At 39.2% G+C, this 20,294-nt stretch overlaps 1 protein-coding gene across 4 annotated transcripts in view; it reads right to left on the bottom strand.

Moving 5' to 3' along the window:
• Positions 1–20,294, bottom strand: part of PPP2R5E (protein phosphatase 2 regulatory subunit B'epsilon) — a 79,445-nt gene that overhangs the window by 17,955 nt on the left and 41,196 nt on the right. For all 4 annotated transcript variants that reach the window (XM_065838111.2, XM_065838113.2, XM_065838112.2 and 1 more), the window contains 3 exons: positions 17,016–17,212; positions 3,892–3,993; positions 1,729–1,821 (listed from right to left, as the gene is read on the bottom strand). In XM_065838111.2, coding sequence (XP_065694183.1) covers positions 1,729–1,821; positions 3,892–3,993; positions 17,016–17,212 — 392 coding nt within the window. The remainder of the gene's footprint in view (positions 1–1,728; positions 1,822–3,891; positions 3,994–17,015; positions 17,213–20,294) is intronic.

Below are 20,294 nucleotides of genomic sequence, written 5' to 3'. Positions count from 1 at the left end.
GTTTTAGACCCATTCTCCTGTGTCAAACTGTAACAGGTTTGAATGCCTTGAGATGCGTGAGATGGCACCAGTCATGACCAAGTTCAGCAGCACATAAAATCTAGGAGCATCTAGGAATTACTTTCTCTAGATTTTGAAGCAGAACACAGCATTCATTCTAATGCAATCCTGCTATATCTAAAGAAAATAAAATCAGTCTGGAAAACCTGTCAAGAGTGATTATACCCCGCCCTGCATGTTCTTCCATCTCCACCAGGTACTGGATGATCAGATCAGTGTCCCTCCCTGTTCAAATTAATATTTAGATGAATAAAAAGGAAAACTCCACCACAGAGGTTTGATCCAGATGAAAAATGCTCTCAAAGTTAAAAGATGGATAAAACAAAAGCGTAATAATACTATCCCATTGCTTTTGTAGCGTGAAGAAAGTCTTGTGATATTAATAAGGAAACTGAAGTCCCTTCTTTAAATTTAAGGATAGAAATTGCTCTTTTAGCTATGTTTTTAGGTCTTCTTAATACAAATAACACACACGGACAATAAAAGCACTACTTTTCTTGTCCGATCACTGCAGAGAAAAATACAAGCTCCATGACAAAGGGGAAAGAGAAAAGTCTGCAGAAATGCTGAGTATCTCCTGCCACTTCTACTTTGGCTTTTCTTCAAGCCTCAGCCTGCAAGGAAACTCCCTTTTCTAACCAAGTAGGAATCTTTCTAAATTCCCCTGATTTCCCAAGCAAGCTATAGACAGCACTAAGCATGAAGTCTTTTCTGACTTTGCAGTTATACAAAAATTCATGATAGGAACAGAAAACCCAAGACAAGCTTTATTTCCGAAAGCTGAAGACAAAAGTCCTGCGTGTGGAGCGTCCTGGCTTCTCCCACAAAACATCTTCATTCAGCCATCTCTGTTGCGGGGTCTGTCAAGGCCTGGACAAAAATTCCTCAGCGGAGAAGATCAGCTACTGTATTTTCAAGCGAAATAACAAAGTACGAGAGAAACCAAGCTTGTAAGAGAGGAGGAGGAAGATGAAATATGTGGAAAATACCTGGCTACCAGCTGATCGAGTGACAGAGGCCATATCTGTTTAGCCGTAACGATGGCAAGCAAACTACACAAATAAAGCTACGCATTCTTTGGCAATGTTGCTTGTTATTGGTGCTACTACTTCTTCCATGCTTTTAATAGAGCTTGAACTTTATACGGCCTTTCAGTTTACTTCCTCCCCGACCACTATAGCGTCACTGTTTTCAGTATTGCACCGGGAATAGGTTTGTTAATGAACTTCTGCCCCTGTGGCCAGTTCTCCAGCAGAGACACAACGGAGAAATATTCTCCCCTTCCAACAGAAATATTTTAACAATATTAAGAGACATTCAAACTGGTGTTTGTCTCTCTAGATAGCAGCATTTTTGGACTACTTGATAGTAAACCTTTCATTTTTCAACAGTTACTGGTTTAGTTCCCTCCCATAACCAGTCAAATATTTTGATTAAGGTATCGAAACTGGAGCAAAGTCATCTATTGTATATATCTATAGCAACAGAGAGTGACATATAAACACACACACACCACTGCCTCTGCAGGCTGAAAACTTTAATTGTACATGTTTGTTTAGCCTTTTTCTGTTGCAAATAAAGTTACACTTTCAGATTCAACACAAAATCTTTTTAAAGGCACTTTTTTCAAAAGCAAAACAAAGTCTTACAGGAAACAGTTCAGCTTACCTGCAATACAAATTTCTGATCTATGTACTTTTTGGCAATGCTGGGCTGAAATTCTTGGCTTTCCAAAAATCGTATGAAAAACTCATATACAAGCTGTGGAAGGGGTAGAAAAAGAAAAAGTTAAGTTGATGACTTGATTACTCTTAATATTTTTAAGTATTTCCCTAAATCCTTTTGCTAGAAAATACTTATTTTTCCATGGAGCAAAACGTTAAAAAGATGAAAAAGACTCTTCTCCTTTATCAAATTGCTACCTTAGATTTAGAATTAATTACATGACCTTTTAAAGTCAGTTTTGTTCATTTCACTCCAGTCAAAGACATTTCATCACCAAGAACAGACAATGCCATGTTGTAACGCTTATTATCATCTTGTAAAGCTTCCTCGAGTAATTGGAAAGCCCATTTAAAGTGCCCTCTGAACTGCTGAAGTCACATCAAATACACACATTATGATTCTGAAAGGGCTGGTGAAACAGTTGGAAATATTTAAATTAAATTAGAAACTGCTTAGAGCAGCATTCTACTACAACTTGAAACGCAGAAGAAGAATACAAACTGGAATTTATTCAGAAGTTCCTAACTTACTGCAAAGATTAGCCTTGAGGCTGGAGAAAACCTGCTTATTTTCATGCAATTCCATCTCTGCCTAAACTATTCAGTGGGACAGCAACAGACTTTTCATGCAGTGGAGAAAAAGAAGAGTATAAAAACCAGGCAAAGGGGTAAGACAGCAGCTCTGATATATCCCTGATTAGATGAGGCACCAGCCAGCAATTGACTTTGCTGAACCTTTTCAAGAAGAGCATCCATTGAAAACTTGTTCCTTTCTGACTTCAGTGAGTGTGAATATTGATATACTGAAAGGAGAAAGGAAGCTAAAAATTACTGTTTAAAATAATTTTAAAGTTTTCCATGCAAACACTAATATTCTGCAAGACTGCTGCTGCTTTATGTCAGCGCTCTCTGACTTCTAAAAGGAAACAATAGGAAATCAAAAAGGGGGAGAGAGGTTTAGAACATGACATGGAAAAAGCGACAGCTTATATAACGAATATTAAATCATCAGGAAATCAATTCCATCAACTCTTGACAAATACTTTAGTGCCTTTCTTCCTGACAATGGTAAATCATCCACTGGCTAAGGAATTCCATCATTTCTATGTAAATCATGACTTCTAAAACTACAGTACTAGTGTCAATGAACATAACAAACGTGTATGCTTGTGCTGTTTCCAGGCAGGCAGAGCTGTTCAGAGCTGCCTTGAAGCTTTTAAGATTCTTATTTTTTGTGAAATTTAAATGTAAATGAGGGATGAAACCTACATTTCAACAGATTCTAAATCTGAGAGCACAAAAGAGTGAACCAAACTGCTCACAGGCAAGGAAGGACTGTAGACGCAATTGTCAAATAAAATCCTCATTTCAACCTGAGATCAACTGTGCTCCTTTGCTCACAGGAACTCCCAGACTCCACAAACTGTTACTCGTGCAAGCAGCTTCTAAATTTACTAGTGGTGTAAGTCATTGTCCTGACTCATACAGAGAGGATTTGCATCTATATTTTCTATAAAGGGACTTATGGCATTAGCATCAACGATGCTTTATCCAAAATTACTTTGTTCTTTGTTAAAAATACCTTGCGTTGACACTTGAGGTGCAGAGGAAGGGATGATACACGGTGATCATGCATCCTGCTACAAACACCTGGAAGCAAACCTCAACCCCTAGAGAGGAAGACTTAGAAAGGGATGTAGTTTCCCATTCATCTTTCTGATCAGCTGCCAACACTTTTGTACTTCTGTATCAAAACATTAACTACCCTTGGTAAAGCAAAACTGCTGGCAGTGTCATCCCCATGATACTCCTTTGAATTGCTGGGAAACACTCGTGAAGTGTGGAAAGCAAAATAATTTTTAAATTGACGAAAGAAAACAGGAATATCAGGGCTCCATCAATACAGCTTTGAAAGAAATCTTTAACATTTTGCAAATTTCACAAAGTACTCCCCCTTCTTTGTAGGTACTATATTATTGCCATGAACAAGATTAATAAACGTCAGTGTCTCGAGGGCTAGTTCCGACCCACAGATTGTAAAAACCTCAGAAAATTATTAGCTACATTAAGCACTGATAAGCATTTTTATAAGATAATGATCAAAAACCTGTAAATGTGGCCACGATGCCTCCAAGGTGGGCTCATCTTCTTCTGGATCAAATTCATTGCTGTCACTAGGTGGGAGAGTTCTGAAGATATTGCAAGATACCTGAAAAGTGAAAGAATAAACAATGAGATCTGTTTTTCAAATAGGTACTCGATTTCAGGACTCAGCATGTCTATTGCAACTCTGTCCTCCACCACATAACCAACATTCCTTTTGCCTGCTGTCTGACCAAGTTCTTTAGCGAGAGCACATGTGAAGAATGTGTCACTTTACAAACCACCAGCCTTAGCTTTCCCCTTCACCAGGTCTTTTTGTTTCTTCTTTCCACTGACATCCCAGCATTACCCAGTCTGCCACCATTTCTGGCCACCACGTTCCAGATGAGTCCACCAACATATAATTCCCAGTCCTCCTGGGAGCCACAACTGCTTTAGGAGTTGTGGGAAATGCCACCAACCAGTGTTTTCATACACCACCTGGGGATTTTCTTTTGCACAGGGAAAACATTAATATTACCTGCTTAAGGTCTCATCTGTTGGCACTTGTTAAGAGTTGCCAGCGCTATTCACACATTATATGCCTGGACACCTTGTGCCAAGAACAGATCTTGGTACTAAACGCAAGCAACAAATAGTATTTGCTCCACACTTAGCCTACTTTTTATTTCATGGTTGGTTCGCTTTGCTTAATCTTATTTAGAGGTATTTTGCTGAGACTGCCTGGCTTTGTGAGATTCATGCTATCAGCAAAGACTGAAGCAGAGTGCTTTCCTGGGTTAATTATAATGCTGAATGGAGTGTACAGCTTATTATGCAGCAAATCTGATAAACTGCAAACACGCTGTAGGGCCTTTTCTGCACTTTGAAGGCGATGTTGGGTCTTCTTTGCACTCTGCTACTGCGTTTGACCCATCTCTAAGCTGGTTAATCAAACAGCTGGGAAAAGCAGCATGTTATCTCCTAATCCCACCCGTACATGACCCCTTCATAGTAGTTCAGACAAATAAGCTGTTTTAAAAACAAAACTAGTATGTTCTTCAACATGCTTACTTATTTTTTCAGCCTTCTACTCCTGTAAAAGTGTTAAAAGATAGTCCATAAGACATGTTTTCAATACGCTTAGTATTGAAAGTATTAGTAAGTATTAGTATTGAAACTTAGTAAGAAAGGGCACTTTATAGCCAAGAGTTTAAAATACTGATAAAATCAGACAGAAACCGAGTGAAGTTTTAGAATTTGCAAGAAGAGCAGAACAGTTTCAGGTACTGTACAAACAGAAAGACGAACCAACAGAAAACTGTAGGAAAATGCATGTGGTGCATGGTAGTGAGGAATATGCACCGCACACAGGGAAAGACAGAGAAGTAAGAGCATAAGAAAGAGATCACATCACACGAGTTTCTGCTTGGACTTTTTCCTTCTTGCCACAAGAGGGTGTAATTCACTACAGTTCCAGTAAAACCACTGCTAAACAAGCCTTCACTGTACATGTCAGTCTCAGGTTTTCAACCTTAACAGCTACAGCACCTATTGCAGCCTGATAGACACACAGACAGACACAGAACTCTGCCTGCCCCGGATGCATTCCTGCCAAGCGATCACCAGCATCCATTAGGAGATTTCTTTTTCTTCCTTTTCCATCCTCCCCCCCCGCCCCAGACTCATTCACTTCTCCCAAGAGCCCTTCCATGAAAAGACTTGTCTGGTTGCATGAGGAGAAGTCAAATAACTGTTCCAGGAACACACACATGTTGTAGTTTGCCTTTCCTCGAGGATTCTTGAGATGCTCCTCCTATTAGCCCTGATAGGAAAAAGCAGGGAGAGGAGGAAAGGGATCAGAATTAGCAGGACAGAGTAGTTTGTGTATTAAAAAGCAGAGCAAAAAAGGGCAGACAGCCCAAAAGAATCCCAGGTAAAAGGGGGAAATGAACCCACTGGTGCCTCAGATCCAAACACCTGGGATTCTCCAATAGTTACTGAAGCATTTTTGGTTAATGCTTCACATTCAAAAATCCCAACTTTCTCAGGATTTGGACCAAAACAGGGAACTACCAAAACCAAAGGCATTCTGCAGCTATTTTTTTTTTCCTGCTTTAAACTTCATTTGAAACAAGAAAGGAATTTTTCTGCAAATTTAACCACACATAAAGAACTGAAACTTGCACCAACAGATCAGAGAAAACATAAATATTCATCAGTTGTTGTGTTTAGAAACTAGAACAAATATTGAATTATGGCACAAGCAAAACCTACAAGGAAAAGTACATGCTTTCAGAATGAAAAGTTAAACTAAGATAAATTCCTTCAAGATGTAAATTAAGTTAAACTAAGCCTCAAGCGGTTAGTGCCAGGGCCTTAACAACATGACAGAAGTGTGAAGGGTTCAGCAACAATCAGTTAAGTGCCAGTACTGACACCCAAATCTTGAGCTTGTAACAAACCCAGCACGATTTCTGGAGAGTGCCTATTAAAAAAGACCAGTCTCACAGCAACTTAAAAGCACGGGTTTTTTTTGCACAAGATAATTAACATGCGTGAATAAATGCAATGCACGTTAGAATAACATTCTAGTATACAGTCTGCTCTCTTTAATTTTCTTTTTTTTTTTTTTTGCTTTAGGAATAAAGATACGCTATCTGGAGCCAAAATGCAGAGATATTCTCCTGAGAAGAAGAGACAGAGCAGGTTATCTTTAAGTGATTTCCCCAGGTTATCATAATTTTAAAAGATAATGTGTGCCATTACAGTTACATTAATCACCACAACGCAGCACGATAGCTCATTTACATGCAGCGTCAATTCATAGCGTGTTTATCTAAATCAGTAGCCCATGGGTGGCTAATGGTTATAAGCCTCTAAGGGAAAACCAAAGGCAACAAGATCTTCCATGCATGGACTGCCCAGCTGTACATTAGAGACTCTGACAGCCACACAAAGATGGGAATAAGCCACATCAAATCTGGGAAGAATACTTTTTCTCAGATAGGCATAAGGTAGCTATTTAGTATTTCCCCCCGGGGCCGAGCAGCGTGCCAAAATTCCTTCAATTGGACAGCTGAATCATTTCTCTTCTGACCTCTGTTGGATCATCAAGCCAAAGGACATCCCTGCCAGCCTGCTGCTCCAGTCCCCGATGGTTCCGCTCCCATAGCCAACGCAAATGACTATTGATCAATCCTGACTTCCCTCTTCCACTGACTCGGAACACCGCCAAGCCCAGATGATATTTTTTGTAAAGCAAACCAGAACTCTAATATTCGAGAAAGTTGTATCATGAGAGATCTCCCCTATCACATCCTCAAAGACACCTGCACGCTGTCCCTTTCAGAAGCACGCACCAAACGGCGTGTAGAAAACCATCACTGCTCCCCTGCTACGTGGAAATTGAACATAAAATCTACCAATAGGCACTGAATCTAACATTTCCAAGATCAAGTCGGAAATGCTGAAATGATAGATTTTTAGATTGGAGATGCCCAGAAACCCCTAAGCTCCATGTCAGTGTGTCAGTCAGGCACAAGTCTGACCAGAAGCAAAATAAAAACACTTCCAGGCAATTACAAGTCAATGCCAATTCATCTAAAACAAACAAGAAGACAGTGAAGGCTGCTCTGATACCCCCACAAAGAATGAGCTGCAAGTTCTGAACAGATCTGCTGACTGGTGCCTGGCAATGCAGAACAAGGAAACTATGAAAACACAGTTAAAAGTAACAACCTTCAAGAAAGCTTCGTCACCACATCCATATTTGAAATAACTTTTAGAAAATCAAGTGCTAAGAGGATTAATTCTAAAGTCAGGACTAGTGTTCTGGGAAGACCTCTCTTTGTCCCTCACTGGAGCGCTATGACGATTCGGTAACAGAAACATTTCACGAATTCCATGTCAGTTCAGTGCTTCTACTCTGTGCTGTCCGAAACACAGATTTTTATTAGTAATAGTTTTCCTGAACGGAGCCTGAAATGAAAACAAACATACAAGCAGGGAAGCTTAATATATTAGCTATATAAAAACAGGAGAAGTGAATAACGGATTAACTCACAGGGAACACTTTTCTATTACAAATATGTGGAACCATGCAAACAAACATCATGTACATATGAAACTGAAACCGAGTATCTCTGCACACACAATGTTTAAACTACTGTGCATATTATTAATTTAAACAACATACAGCAACTATAAAATGTAATTAATCCATAACATAAAGCCATGCTAACTGAGAGACAACCATGGTCCCTGGAACAGGTACTCAACTTGTCCTTCTAAAATATATCTGCATATCTTTTTAAATATTGTTAACATATTTACATATTTTAGAGCCTCAAGTGACTTGGTGCAGTAACTCAGCTATAAACTCTCTATATAACCCACTGAATTGTTCCCAGAAGTTTGACCAAAGTACAGAAAGTAATCTCCAGTTTTCTCTTAGAAGATTACAAATGATTCCACCAGCTTTCTTCTAAAGTTTTACTACTAATTTAACTACAGCACTGCTTCTGATTTCAAGGTTGAATCTGCCTGATTCCCTGTTGGTTCTTGTTAAACCAGCAGATCTCTTCTAGATCTGTGTATATATATTTGCATAAGCAGTACGTATCTATTCATATATAGTGTTTATATAGATGTGACACATTTCAACCTCTGTGCTGCTAAATTGGGAGAGCTGCTGAAGCCAGACAGTTGTTGGTTTCTTTGGTTTTAATCCTGCAATTATTTTTGCTTCCTTCCTTTGAGCTCCCACCTGTGCACACCCAGTGAACTGGGTACGCATTAAAAGCCAGACCATCTCCCTCTTTTTTTCTGCACGTTGCTATTTTAATTTAGGAACATTCACTTATTTGAACAGTGCACTGTACCAGATACTCTATTAAGATATTTATGAAGGTAATCCACAATGCTCAGATCCTTTTCTGCACCACTTCTTGCCTGAATACAGTCTTTCAGGGCTTAATATTATACACGTTCTTTTTGGCTCAGTTGCCTTACTTTTGACCTGGCTGCATTAAAATGAACTACCTTGGACTGTGAACACAGTCAACATAACCTAGATCACAGGGTGGGGGAAAAACAGTGCTTCTCATCTTTTCTTGACCTTTAAGTCTTCTAAAAATTTCAATCAATAACCTGCAAGAATTTAGCTTTAGATCAGGGTTCCTAAACTTGTTAACTTACTTCACCCACTTCAGTGGTGGTAGCAGCTTCCATCCATAGGGATAAGCAAGAATCAGAACTGAGATGCACAGGCTGTGCTGCTGTTGGCAGAGAAACACAACAGTGGAAAGTTTGTAGAACTAAAGAGTCGGTGTTCAAGTGAGGGAGGCGATTCTGCCCCTCTGCTCCGCTTTGGTGAGACCCCACCTGGAGTTCCACATCCAGCTCTGGAGCCCTCAGCAGAGGACACAGATGGACCTGTTGGAGAGGGGCCAGAGGAGCCACAGGAATGATCCGAGGCTGGAACAGCTGGAGATGAGAAGGCTCTGGGGAGACCTCGTTGTGGCTTTTCAGTGCTTAAAAGGGGCCCATAAGAAAAACAGGGCCTGTTGCGTTAGGACAAGGGGTGATGATTTTAAAGTAGAGGGGAGATTCAGCCTGGACATGAGGAAGAAATTTTTGACACTGAGGGTGGTGAGAGCCTGGCACAAGTTGCCCAAAGAGGTGGTGGATGCCCCATCCCTGGAGACATCCCAGGCCAGGCTGGACGGGGCTCTGAGCAACACAGTCAGGTGAAGATGTCCCTGCTCATGGCAGGGGTTGGACTGGATGAGCTTTGAAGGTCCCTTCCAACCCAAACCATTCTGTGATTCTATGATTCCAAGTGCAAGGTCTGCCCTACATATGTTTGCAGGGAGAAGGTTCTTTTTAGTGATTTCTTGGATTGAAGCCCATTAGCAAGCTGGAAAGCACGAGGTACCCTCCTGGAGTAGACATTTTGTCCAAAAGGAACTGAATTTACATACCTAAGACTTCTCAATCACAAGCATCAAAGTGGAGTGAGAACAAACGGGAGAGCCACTTCAAGAGGACACTCACACCAGAGTCAGCAGGACCAGCACAAACACAACCCCAAGCAGCACTCCTGGGTGCACCTTCCGCTGCTGGAACCTGGAGCTCTGAAATCCCACTTGAGGTCACCTAGACCTGAACCATACAGGGTATCCTACCAGGAACAACCCCATTCATTGCCATCTCCACGTAACTATGTTTTGAGATGATCCAGCAGAATACTTATTTATTACATATGTGTCCAGCTAAATCTATACAATACAATCTAAAAAAAATCATAGTGGTAACTCGGGTGTCTTGGACACACTGAAGCACAGTCCCAGCAGAAAGAGCTCCTCATCTCTACGGCAGGCACTAGATGACGGGAAAGCCTGCCAGTCCATGAACATGAACTCTAGACAGCAGTCCAAAACTCGAACTGTTTCAGGCTCCAAACTGAGGAGCAACACAAAAAATTCAAAACCCAAGAAAACAATCACCCAGAAGAGTCACATTGTGCTTATCTACAGACACAACCCTCAAAAGGTAGTTAAGAAGATGACACAGCCAAAATAGGGGGTGGGAGTGGACACTTTAAAAAAAAAATAGCTACAGTTGACACAAGTAATTCTTGGAATAAAAATGTTTTACCAGTTTATATTTTGCTTTAGACCTAGTCACTGTACTATTATGCAGATGAAGTCTGTCAAATGAAAGGCCTATGTAACCAACAGGAGGAATAATGGATATGGGTAAATGTAATTACATACTGTCGGGTAAAATTATTAGGGACAACTACCGCAAGAGGAGTTGCCTCCAACTGATTTTTTGAGAGGAGTACAGAACAACAGAGCCTCTTCTTTTAATAAGCATTGTGGTCTTTGTATAAACTAGGTGTATAAAAAATGTGAATAATAAAAAGCATCTAAGAGAGGAATTTTGTAAATCAGGCATAAAAGGAACCAAAGTTACATTCTTTTCTTCTACAGAGTTGATAACCTTCACATTAAAGAAACAAGAACAGAATGTAAAATACAATGTGATTTTTACCTATTTCTTTTTTTTAAGTTTGATAGCATGCTTGCTCCATCATTGCTGCACCTACATGATCATTTCTAATCCAAGTCCATTCACAGAATCACAGAATGTCAGGGATCGGAAGGGACCTCAAAAGCTCATCCAGTCCAGTCCCCCCCTGGAGCAGGAACACCCAGCTGAGGTTCCACAGGAAGGTGTCCAGGCGGGTTTGAATGTCTGCAGAGAAGGAGACTCCACAACCTCCCTGGGCAGCCTGGGCCAGGCTCTGGCACCCTCACTGAGAAGAAGTTTCTTCTCAAATTTAAGTGGAACCTCTTGTGTCTCAGTTTGAACCCATTACCCCTTGTCCTATCATTGGTTGTCACCGAGAAGAGTCTGGCTCCATCCTCATGACACTTTCCCTTTATATATCTGTAAACACTAATGAGGTCACCCCTCAGTCTTCTCCAAGCTAAAGAGCCCCAGCTCCCTCAGCCTTTCCTCGTAAAGGAGATGCTCCACTCTCTTCAGCATCTTTGTTGCCTTTTGTTGGGGGGGCAAAGGGCACCGCATCTTCCTTTCAGCATTACAGATGGTTTCAAAACAGACTGTTCAACTTCTACTGATTCAAGCAAACTGTTAAGGTCTATTAATTCCTAATATTTTACAGAATTCCTGACATTATATAAAATTTATATTAGAAAAGAGACATTATCTGTCAACTCTTGTAAGAGTATATGACTTTGTTTATTTCTCTTAAACTCGAAATGACATTCCGTATTGTATTTTTAAATCTAATACAAGAACCAACAGGAACATATGCACAGGGCTTTTGTTAAACCAAAAAAGTAAGACTGAATATAGGTACATTTGCATAAAAATCTCTATCCAAGAACATATGAACATGGAAAACTCTAAACAGGATGAACACTTAGCAAGCAGGGTGGCACACTTAGTCATAAGCTATAGCTAAAGCTATACAAAATAAATTCATAATATCTATAAAGTCTAACAGCTAGCAAACGTCCTAAAAATAGATTACTTAACATGCTAAAAAACTCATTGCTTAACAAGATATTCTTTATATTTAAAAGGTCTATCATAAACAAACTCCTGATCAGACTCTGCTCTCACATCTGTTGAGACAAACCTACAGTAAAAGGAATTAAATCTCTCTAGGTTTATGTCAGAAAAAAAAAAAAAATCAAAATCAGAATCTGACCTTTCAAATGTAATTTTTGGTATTTATTTGGGTATTCATTTAACCAAGATTGTTTCACTGTGTTGCTCAACACAGCTTCTGAGCCACAAGACATTTAATATGATGTTTCATTTTGGCTACAGAGATCACAGTTTTATTTTACTTAATTTGTCATTACAGAAAAGATATAGACAACAACACAAGCACAAAGGCATTTCTGCACTTAGAAGAGAGACGACCAAAGTAATGTTATTCCATTCAAAACAGGTATAATCTCAAAAGGTTTCATTAGGCATTTCTTATGGGCTGACAACCATCCGCAGATGTTGCCTAAACATCATGGCAAATGTCAGGGGTTGGATTTGCAATTTTAGAAGCAGCAGGTAAAAGAGGTGAAATGTTGTTCACCAAAGATTGTTGCTCCAGATTTCTCAGTTTAACAGCTTGTCAATTTTTCCCATCCAATTTTTTAAATGAAAGAAATTAGCTTCCTCAATCTATGTCTCAATACCCAGGAAACACAAAAAGCTCGACTACATACACCCTTTAGGATACCACAGATAATAACAAACATTTATTTCACTCAACTACCATTGCTTAATCTACCAGCAAAATCAGCATCATTAGTTTAAGCCTCCACATTTTGCTCAGACAGGAACAAATTCCAGATTAAGTGTCCAATTATTGGCTCATAAAGTCACATTACTGGCATTTCCTTCTTAGTAGAGTGTGGTTTAATTGGCAAGGGCCTTTTTTTCCTAAGACCAACCTCATTCAAAAGAACGTCAGATGCCCTTCTGAACAACACATCAAACTGCGGGGGAAGCGCACTGAGCAAAACCCTCCTGAATAAATCTGGCCAGCTTATGGCCATTAACACAAATCCCAGCTGCTCTTCCCATCCGCTGACATTGATGACAGTGACGAGGTCACCGCAAGCTTGTTTGGGTGGCCATCAGTAAGTTCTATTTTCTTTTATTTTTTAAAGTAACCAATAATCAAGCTAAAGAGAGTGGTTCAAAGAAGCAGACATGCATGCAGGTTGACAAACAGCCAAGTGATTTCAAATTTAGCTACATACAGCATCATGCACTCAAGAGAACAAGACGAAAATGTGATATTATGGTTCGGGATTCACGATTTAATGGCATGAATTTAGGATGACTGGCAGTAAATATATCCAGGAGCTATTATGTTTGCTACCACAAATGACTTTCTCAAACCCTTAGATCATTACATCACATTTTAGAAGTAATTAAAATTTTGGAGTTTCTGAAGAATTTTACAGGCAACTTTTATCTATCTATCTATCTATCTATCTATCTATCTATCTATCTATCTATCTATCTATCTACCTACCTACCTACCTACCTACCTACCTACCTACCTACCTACCTACCTATCTATCTACCTATCAGTAAAAGGAAACTCCTTTTGGGTCATGAACAGAGAACACTAATATAAATATATGTTATAAAACTTTAAAACAAAAAAGGTACTTCCACAGATAGTACTTTGCTTGACACTTTAGATAATTAGGAAAGCACTTTAGCCATTATTCCCTCTTTATAAATATTAGTAACTTTTTAAATATCAGCTTCAGACTGCTACGCCTTTTTTTCTGCTCTCAAGTGATGCCAAAACTCACAAATCAGCTTCTTTCTTTTTCCCCTGTTTACAATACCTTCCTTCACCCCCAAATTACAGTAGCCCCAAAAGGCCAAGCAGGAAATATTAATTCCAGGATTCATAAACAGCAAACGTATCAGGGAGGACACTTTTCAAAGGGACAAAGAACACTTGTGCTCCACTTTGATCAGTTTTAAGATACTGGTTCTTTCAATCAAAACACTCCCTTGACAATTGTGACAAGCAGTCAACGGGGACACTAATTCGGTCAGGACATGGATGCTGTTCTTTTCTTCACTATCATGACAGGTCAGAGATTATCAACGTGACAACTCCTTCGTGAACACAGTTCAAGATCTAGACGAAAATTCTCAAAAGCAGTTGAAGGTGTCAGTTGCATCAAGCCAACTGTGTTTAGTTAAGTCTGCCTCAGTATACAAGAAGCACAATTTCGCTTGAAACAAGACCATGCACTTATTGCAAAGAACAAGTTGCACTAAACCAACATGCTTAAGGACAAAGTGACTAATGATGTCTCTTCACCAGGCAATATGTGCTAAAAACTTATATAATATTAGAAGTCTGTGTAAGAAGACTACATAACTGTCATCGAAAGTGATGGTGAAGTCTTGTTTTTATAGGCAAAGACCAGAAAGGAAAATAGCATTTTATCAGATACGCTACCTGTAAAGTACTAAACAACTGCAATGCACAAAAGCCCTGATGATGCGGTTTAGTAGAAACACTGCATTAGCATTTTTCTGTTTATCCTGGAGAAGAGAAGCTGAGAGGGGATCTCATCAATGTTTATAAATATCTCAAGGGTGGGTATCAAAAGGATGGACCAGACTCCTTTCAGTGGTGTCCAGTGATAGGATGAGGGGCAATGGGCACCAACTGAAACACAGGAGGTTCCATCTGAGTATGAGGAGAAACTTCTTTACTTGGAGGGTGGTAGAGCCCTGGATCAGGCTGCCCAGAGAGGTTGTGGAGTCTCCTTCTCTGGAGACATTCAAAACCCACCTGGACACATTCCTGTGCAATCTGCTCTGGTGAACCTGCGTTAGCAGGTGGGTTGGACTGGATGATCTCCAGAGGTCCCTTCAACCCCAACCACTCTGTGATTCTGTTGGGATGATCAAGACAAATCCATTGTGTGTGTGCCATGGATCCACCCACACAAATTCAATACCAGAGCACGGCATCCTGCTCACATGAAATACAACCACCACAGTGGTTTTCCGAGAGCACATGTACCACAAACACAGCTGGTTGCAACAGGCACAATTAGGGAACTCCAGCTTTCCAACACTTTACACCTTCTTCAAAGCACATGTGTCTCTTGCAGCCTAAGAGTTTCTTGTAAAATTTAAATATTACAACTTCCTCACAAAATTCTTTAGGGTGAGGAAACAAAAATCAAACCATGTCCACTTCACTAATTATTTAGGCAAGATGAAGAAGATGAAGATGAAGAAGGCTGTGATTGCAATGAAAGGGTCAGTAGAATACCGGAGAAAAGAAGATAGAACGGTTTTCCGTCAAAAATATCTGTGAAATCCACTGGAAAAATGCACACTGAATCTTTACTTCCAATGACGCCTTCATATTGTAGTTATATTTAGGAAAGTAACGTAAAAACATGCTTTTCAAACTATTTAGGCAAGGTCTCATTTCCTTAGGATAAAAACAGTTTGTGAACCAACATCAGTGACTGCAGGGACAGTAGGACATGCTGGCAAAGGGGATTTGCTTCATAGGTTATGATTTATGATTCAAATTGAACTTTACGAGCAGTTACTGATCAAATTCTTGCTTCTTGGGGTCCAACCTAACTTGCAGAGGCTTTATTCTACAAATGTTGCTGCAGTAAAACAACTACAGCCAAAGTCAATGCGAGAATATAACCTCAATAACAGAAACGCTAAAAAAAAATTACCAAATTCTCCCAGGAGGCGAGTTCGGAGGCATCTTCCACACACAGAAAAAGTACCCAATTTTATTGGAGTTATCTGTGCATCAGTGTCCTGTCTATACAAAGGGTACGAAATAATTTGCTTATCCCAAGGGATACAAGTAAGATTAAACTAACATTTGCAAACCATTTAGATGCTACAGTGCAGCACCAGCAGAAAAATTCAGCAAAGAACTAGTAATTCTATATTCAGAGAGGAATTTGTATGGTGCGTTAAGACCACATGCTGAACAAATCACACAACAGACTGAAAAGCAACTCATTCACAAGATTGGTCCTGTACAGAAGGGAGCAAGGGAGGGCAGGGGAGAAGGGGACAAACCTGATCACACAATTATAGGCTTTGTGACATTGCTTACACGCAAAGAAGCCACATTAAGATTTTTCCATGTACCCTTAGTTCTGTTTTTTCTTCACTATTAACTGCTTGATGATTCTGTGGCAATCTGCAGTTATTTTTAAATATTATACAAAAGAAACACAAGATATATGTGTGTCACAAAAGAAATAAGGAGCATATAGAATGCAATGTAAAATCTATTCATGTTTCTGTTCTTCCAGCAAAGAGCCAGTGGATTCCATGATCACACAGAACCATTAGGAAACCAACGTCACCAAATCTATATTTAACTAATTGCCTTCTCATTTAGGTAACATGTTATAAGGGGTCCGTATGGTAGCATAGAATAAGCATTTTAAACCAGTGATTGATTTTGCCAATTGCAATGAACGTTTTTCACCATATAGCCAGCATCTGGTACTGTTTCTATTTTTACATTGAAAACATTATATGGCTTTATAGTTCAGTAATCTTGCTCATTCTAATGGCAGCTTCTATGAATCCATATAATACAACCAGGAAATTTTCACACTGGTCCTATACAACATTTTTAGCATTTATTATTTCAAAATCATTATCCATGCATACTTTATCTCCACCTAAAGTACACACTCAAGAGGTTGGATAAAGTTTCAAAAAAGATAAGAAACTTGCAAAAATTATTCCATTATTTATACTGGGGGGGTGAGGGAGGGTAGGTGGGGGGGAATGTGAGTGACTGATTTTATCAGGAAACAAACCAGGTTTTCTTTCATACATTTGTGACACTATAATAATCATCATCTACTTGACTTTAATTAAACATATATAAAAGTTAATATTTTTGTCTTTGGAGAATTATCCCCCAAGTGATGTCTAGTAGAAAATACAAACCAAAGGCCTCATTTAATCCACCTACTCCGGGGTTCAATTTCGCCCACGATGTGTAACTGGATTTGCAAGTGGATTTAAAGAGACCATGAGAAAGAAGGAACTCACCATCCTAACTACTTCAGGGTAAGTCTGCTCTGTCAAACAGCCTCTGCTTATTGTAATGTAGTCCACCAGTTCATTAAGAGTGGAGCGCTTGTATTCTTTCATTTTAAGGTCTGAAAGCGTGTCCATGAAGTCAAAAATGACACAGCACTGTTGAAGTTTCTTTAGGAACAGTTCAGGCTGCTCTGAAGATGAAACGTCTGTGGAACAAGAAAGGAAATCTTTGTGAGTCTGGCATCTTATTATACAAAACAGGATTTCTTTTTGAAGATCAATTTCAAAGGAAACAGCATTCATATAATTTTTGTAAAAAAAGAGCTCAGATTAACAAACAAACCCCTTATAGGAATCACATTACTCTTGTGTGTTTGAGATCTTGAACAACATATTGTAGAAGTAATTTAATCAGCACCTGCCATTAAGAAAATACAGTTCACCAAGAAAGTCCAGGCTGAAGTGGTGGCTAAAAACACAACAGCATTCAATACTTAATTCTACAATACACGGCTCCTTTGATGGGAGGCTGACATTCACCGTTAACTCACACTCCAAAGAAGAATGGAAGAACTGTCAAACACATCAAGCTTGATTAATTTATATTTCTAAAAACACTGCATCATTTACAACTCTATATGAATACACATGAATATGTATAAAAATACACAGCAAGACTATAATTCTGCAAACAAGTTTTCGGATTCAATCATTACCTCCATGTTGACACTCTTCATAGCAAAATCGATTTTACTGAAACACAGGGAGGATTTTTTGCTGTGCTATGAACACATAACATGCATTAATAGGAACGTTTTCCCACAAAATAACGGTATGTGCTTGACCACTAGAGTAAGCAGAACGTACCACTTACTTAATTCTCAGCAGATAAAAGGCTTAAGAATAAAAGGAATGTCGACTTTTTAGTGGTTTGTTAGTTTACTAAGTGCATCAAAAGAGTACAGAGCTTAGTTTCTCGGATGGTCATGTACACAAGAGGCCAAAACCAGCAGAAAATTGCCAAAATAAAATACGCATTTTTACTCTGAAAGTATCCCCTCAGACTAGAGGGCACTTTGCTCATTTTGATCTGCTTTTGTTTTAAAAAGGCACAAACGTCTGTCAGCACCAGAATCCAGCAAATCACCTTCCAAAGCTACAATGTAACGTGTAAATGAAATAAATTTGCTGATTTCAAGCAGAAAAATTTGAATAGCACAGACCTGGTGTTTATTTCTTAAAACTTGGATATACCAGTAAAAAGCCAGCCTAAGATGGAACTTATTGCTGACACTAGAGTTAGGTCAAGTTAGGGAATACCTGGTAAACACTGGCAGCTGTTAGTAGTTGTATACTAGTTTTAAGAACGAAGTTTTAATTAAAGCCATGTACACAACAGTTACTGGTTTCAAGCTCGAAAGGCCTATGAAATATTCCAAGGTCACAATGTAGAGCTGCATAGTTTTAAAAAGTACTGATAGAGAAGCAAGGACCTCGAGGCACTTCATATCAACTCTGCATTGCTTAAACACTGAAAAGAAAATATATGGATTGCAGTACAAATAAAGGTGTTAGGCACTTTCTGACCTGACATGGTGAAGTAGAACAGTCTATTCAACCTTTTCAATAGGTTTGCAAACCTTGTCTCACCAAGAATAACCAAGATCTTGGTCAACCCTTAATTGATACCAGGCAGCACACACCGGTCTCATATTCATTAGGCTTGGGTAAGCTCCACAATAGCGGTGTCTGGAGCAAATTAAGGGGGAAAAGAAGTGGTGTGGTTATGACAGCATACTTTGTATCAACATAATTATTCACTCTGTGTTCCCACAGGCTTTATTCATCTGAGGCACAGAAGATGCAAGAAACACGGTCCTGCAAAACCCCAACAAGAAGAGCTAAGCAGGACAGTCCCAAAAAACACCTGAAGGTCCCAAAATCAGGTCACCAGGTGTCTCACAGAGTTCAGATGTCTCACAGCAGGAATGCTGAAACCTCAGATAAGCCAAGGGCTGAGAGAAAGTCATCAGACCGTTACAAAAATGACCACTAATATTAGCAACCTTTCTAAAGTTACAGCCTTGCAGGAGATAAAGGGCCTGAAGAAGCAATGTACTTGTGGCTGCTTTCCAAATTACCTGCCTTCAAATAATAGTAAAAATCAAAAATAAAAAATAAAAGGGAGATTGGACTTCAGAATTCAATGTTATAAACAAGCATGCAACCATTAATTGATTAACAATTGCTTCCAAAAGACACACTGTAAATACAGGCTGAAAACAAACAAATACAAAAAGATATAAAAGTGCAACTGGTTACTTTTGAAGAATGTTATAATTCTCACTTCCACTCTTTCTTTTGCTGTCTATAATTCCCCATACAACTTGAAGACATGTAAGTGTTATCAACAAAGTCTATGATGTTGCATAAACATAACAGGTTCTGGTTGCGTTGTTCTACTTGGCCTGCACGCTTGGCTGACAAGGACATCCCAGTCCAAGAGAAACAGAGGCTGAACTCAAATGGGAATCCATTAAGATACAATTCAGTGCAAGTTATAACCAGGCTCAAATCTCTACAAATAACACTCATTTTGAGGTAAGAAAAGTATTAAATAAAAAAATTAAAAATTACTAAAGCATTCAAATAACTAATAAAAGTTTATTTTCTCCTCCAGTTAAGTATCTGGAGGTGTGGGAACAAAATGAAAAAGATAATTAAGTTCTTCTCAGGAAAAACCACTCTAGAACACTACATGAACTTCATGCCAGCGTTACTATGCCAATGAGCCACGCAAACTATAGGGGCAAGCAACAAAACAACAAAACCAAACAAAACCCAAGACAAAAACAAAACAAAAAACCCCAACAAACCTACATCAAAACAAACAAAACCACCAAAGCCTCATTGAATAAAACCCCAAACCCCAATTGTTGTGGTCATATCTGCGTTTCTTTATTAAGCAAGTTGCTGTTCACGCTACAAAAGAAAATTGCAAGAAGTTTCATGCAATAATATCTTTCATTGTACTTGGGAATTCAAGCTGCTTTAGGAACAGGGTAACACTGCACGCTTAGGGGTTTTCTACTTGGAAAGCAGAAAAACATACAAGTTTAAATTTTAGGTGATCTTCGCATGTACAGCACAAGAAAAGGGCAGCAGAAAACAATAAAATTGGGGTTTCTTTGGTTTGTTGGTTTGGTTTTTCGAGGTATTTTCCCCAGCCACCCTCATGCCGATATCGGGGCAGGGAGCGCTCTGGTACCTGGGGTACAGAGCTACCGA

Source organism: Patagioenas fasciata, chromosome 5, assembly GCF_037038585.1.
Source record: "Patagioenas fasciata isolate bPatFas1 chromosome 5, bPatFas1.hap1, whole genome shotgun sequence".
Classification (NCBI taxonomy): domain Eukaryota; kingdom Metazoa; phylum Chordata; class Aves; order Columbiformes; family Columbidae; genus Patagioenas; species Patagioenas fasciata.
This window is presented reverse-complemented; position numbering and strand designations above follow the sequence as displayed.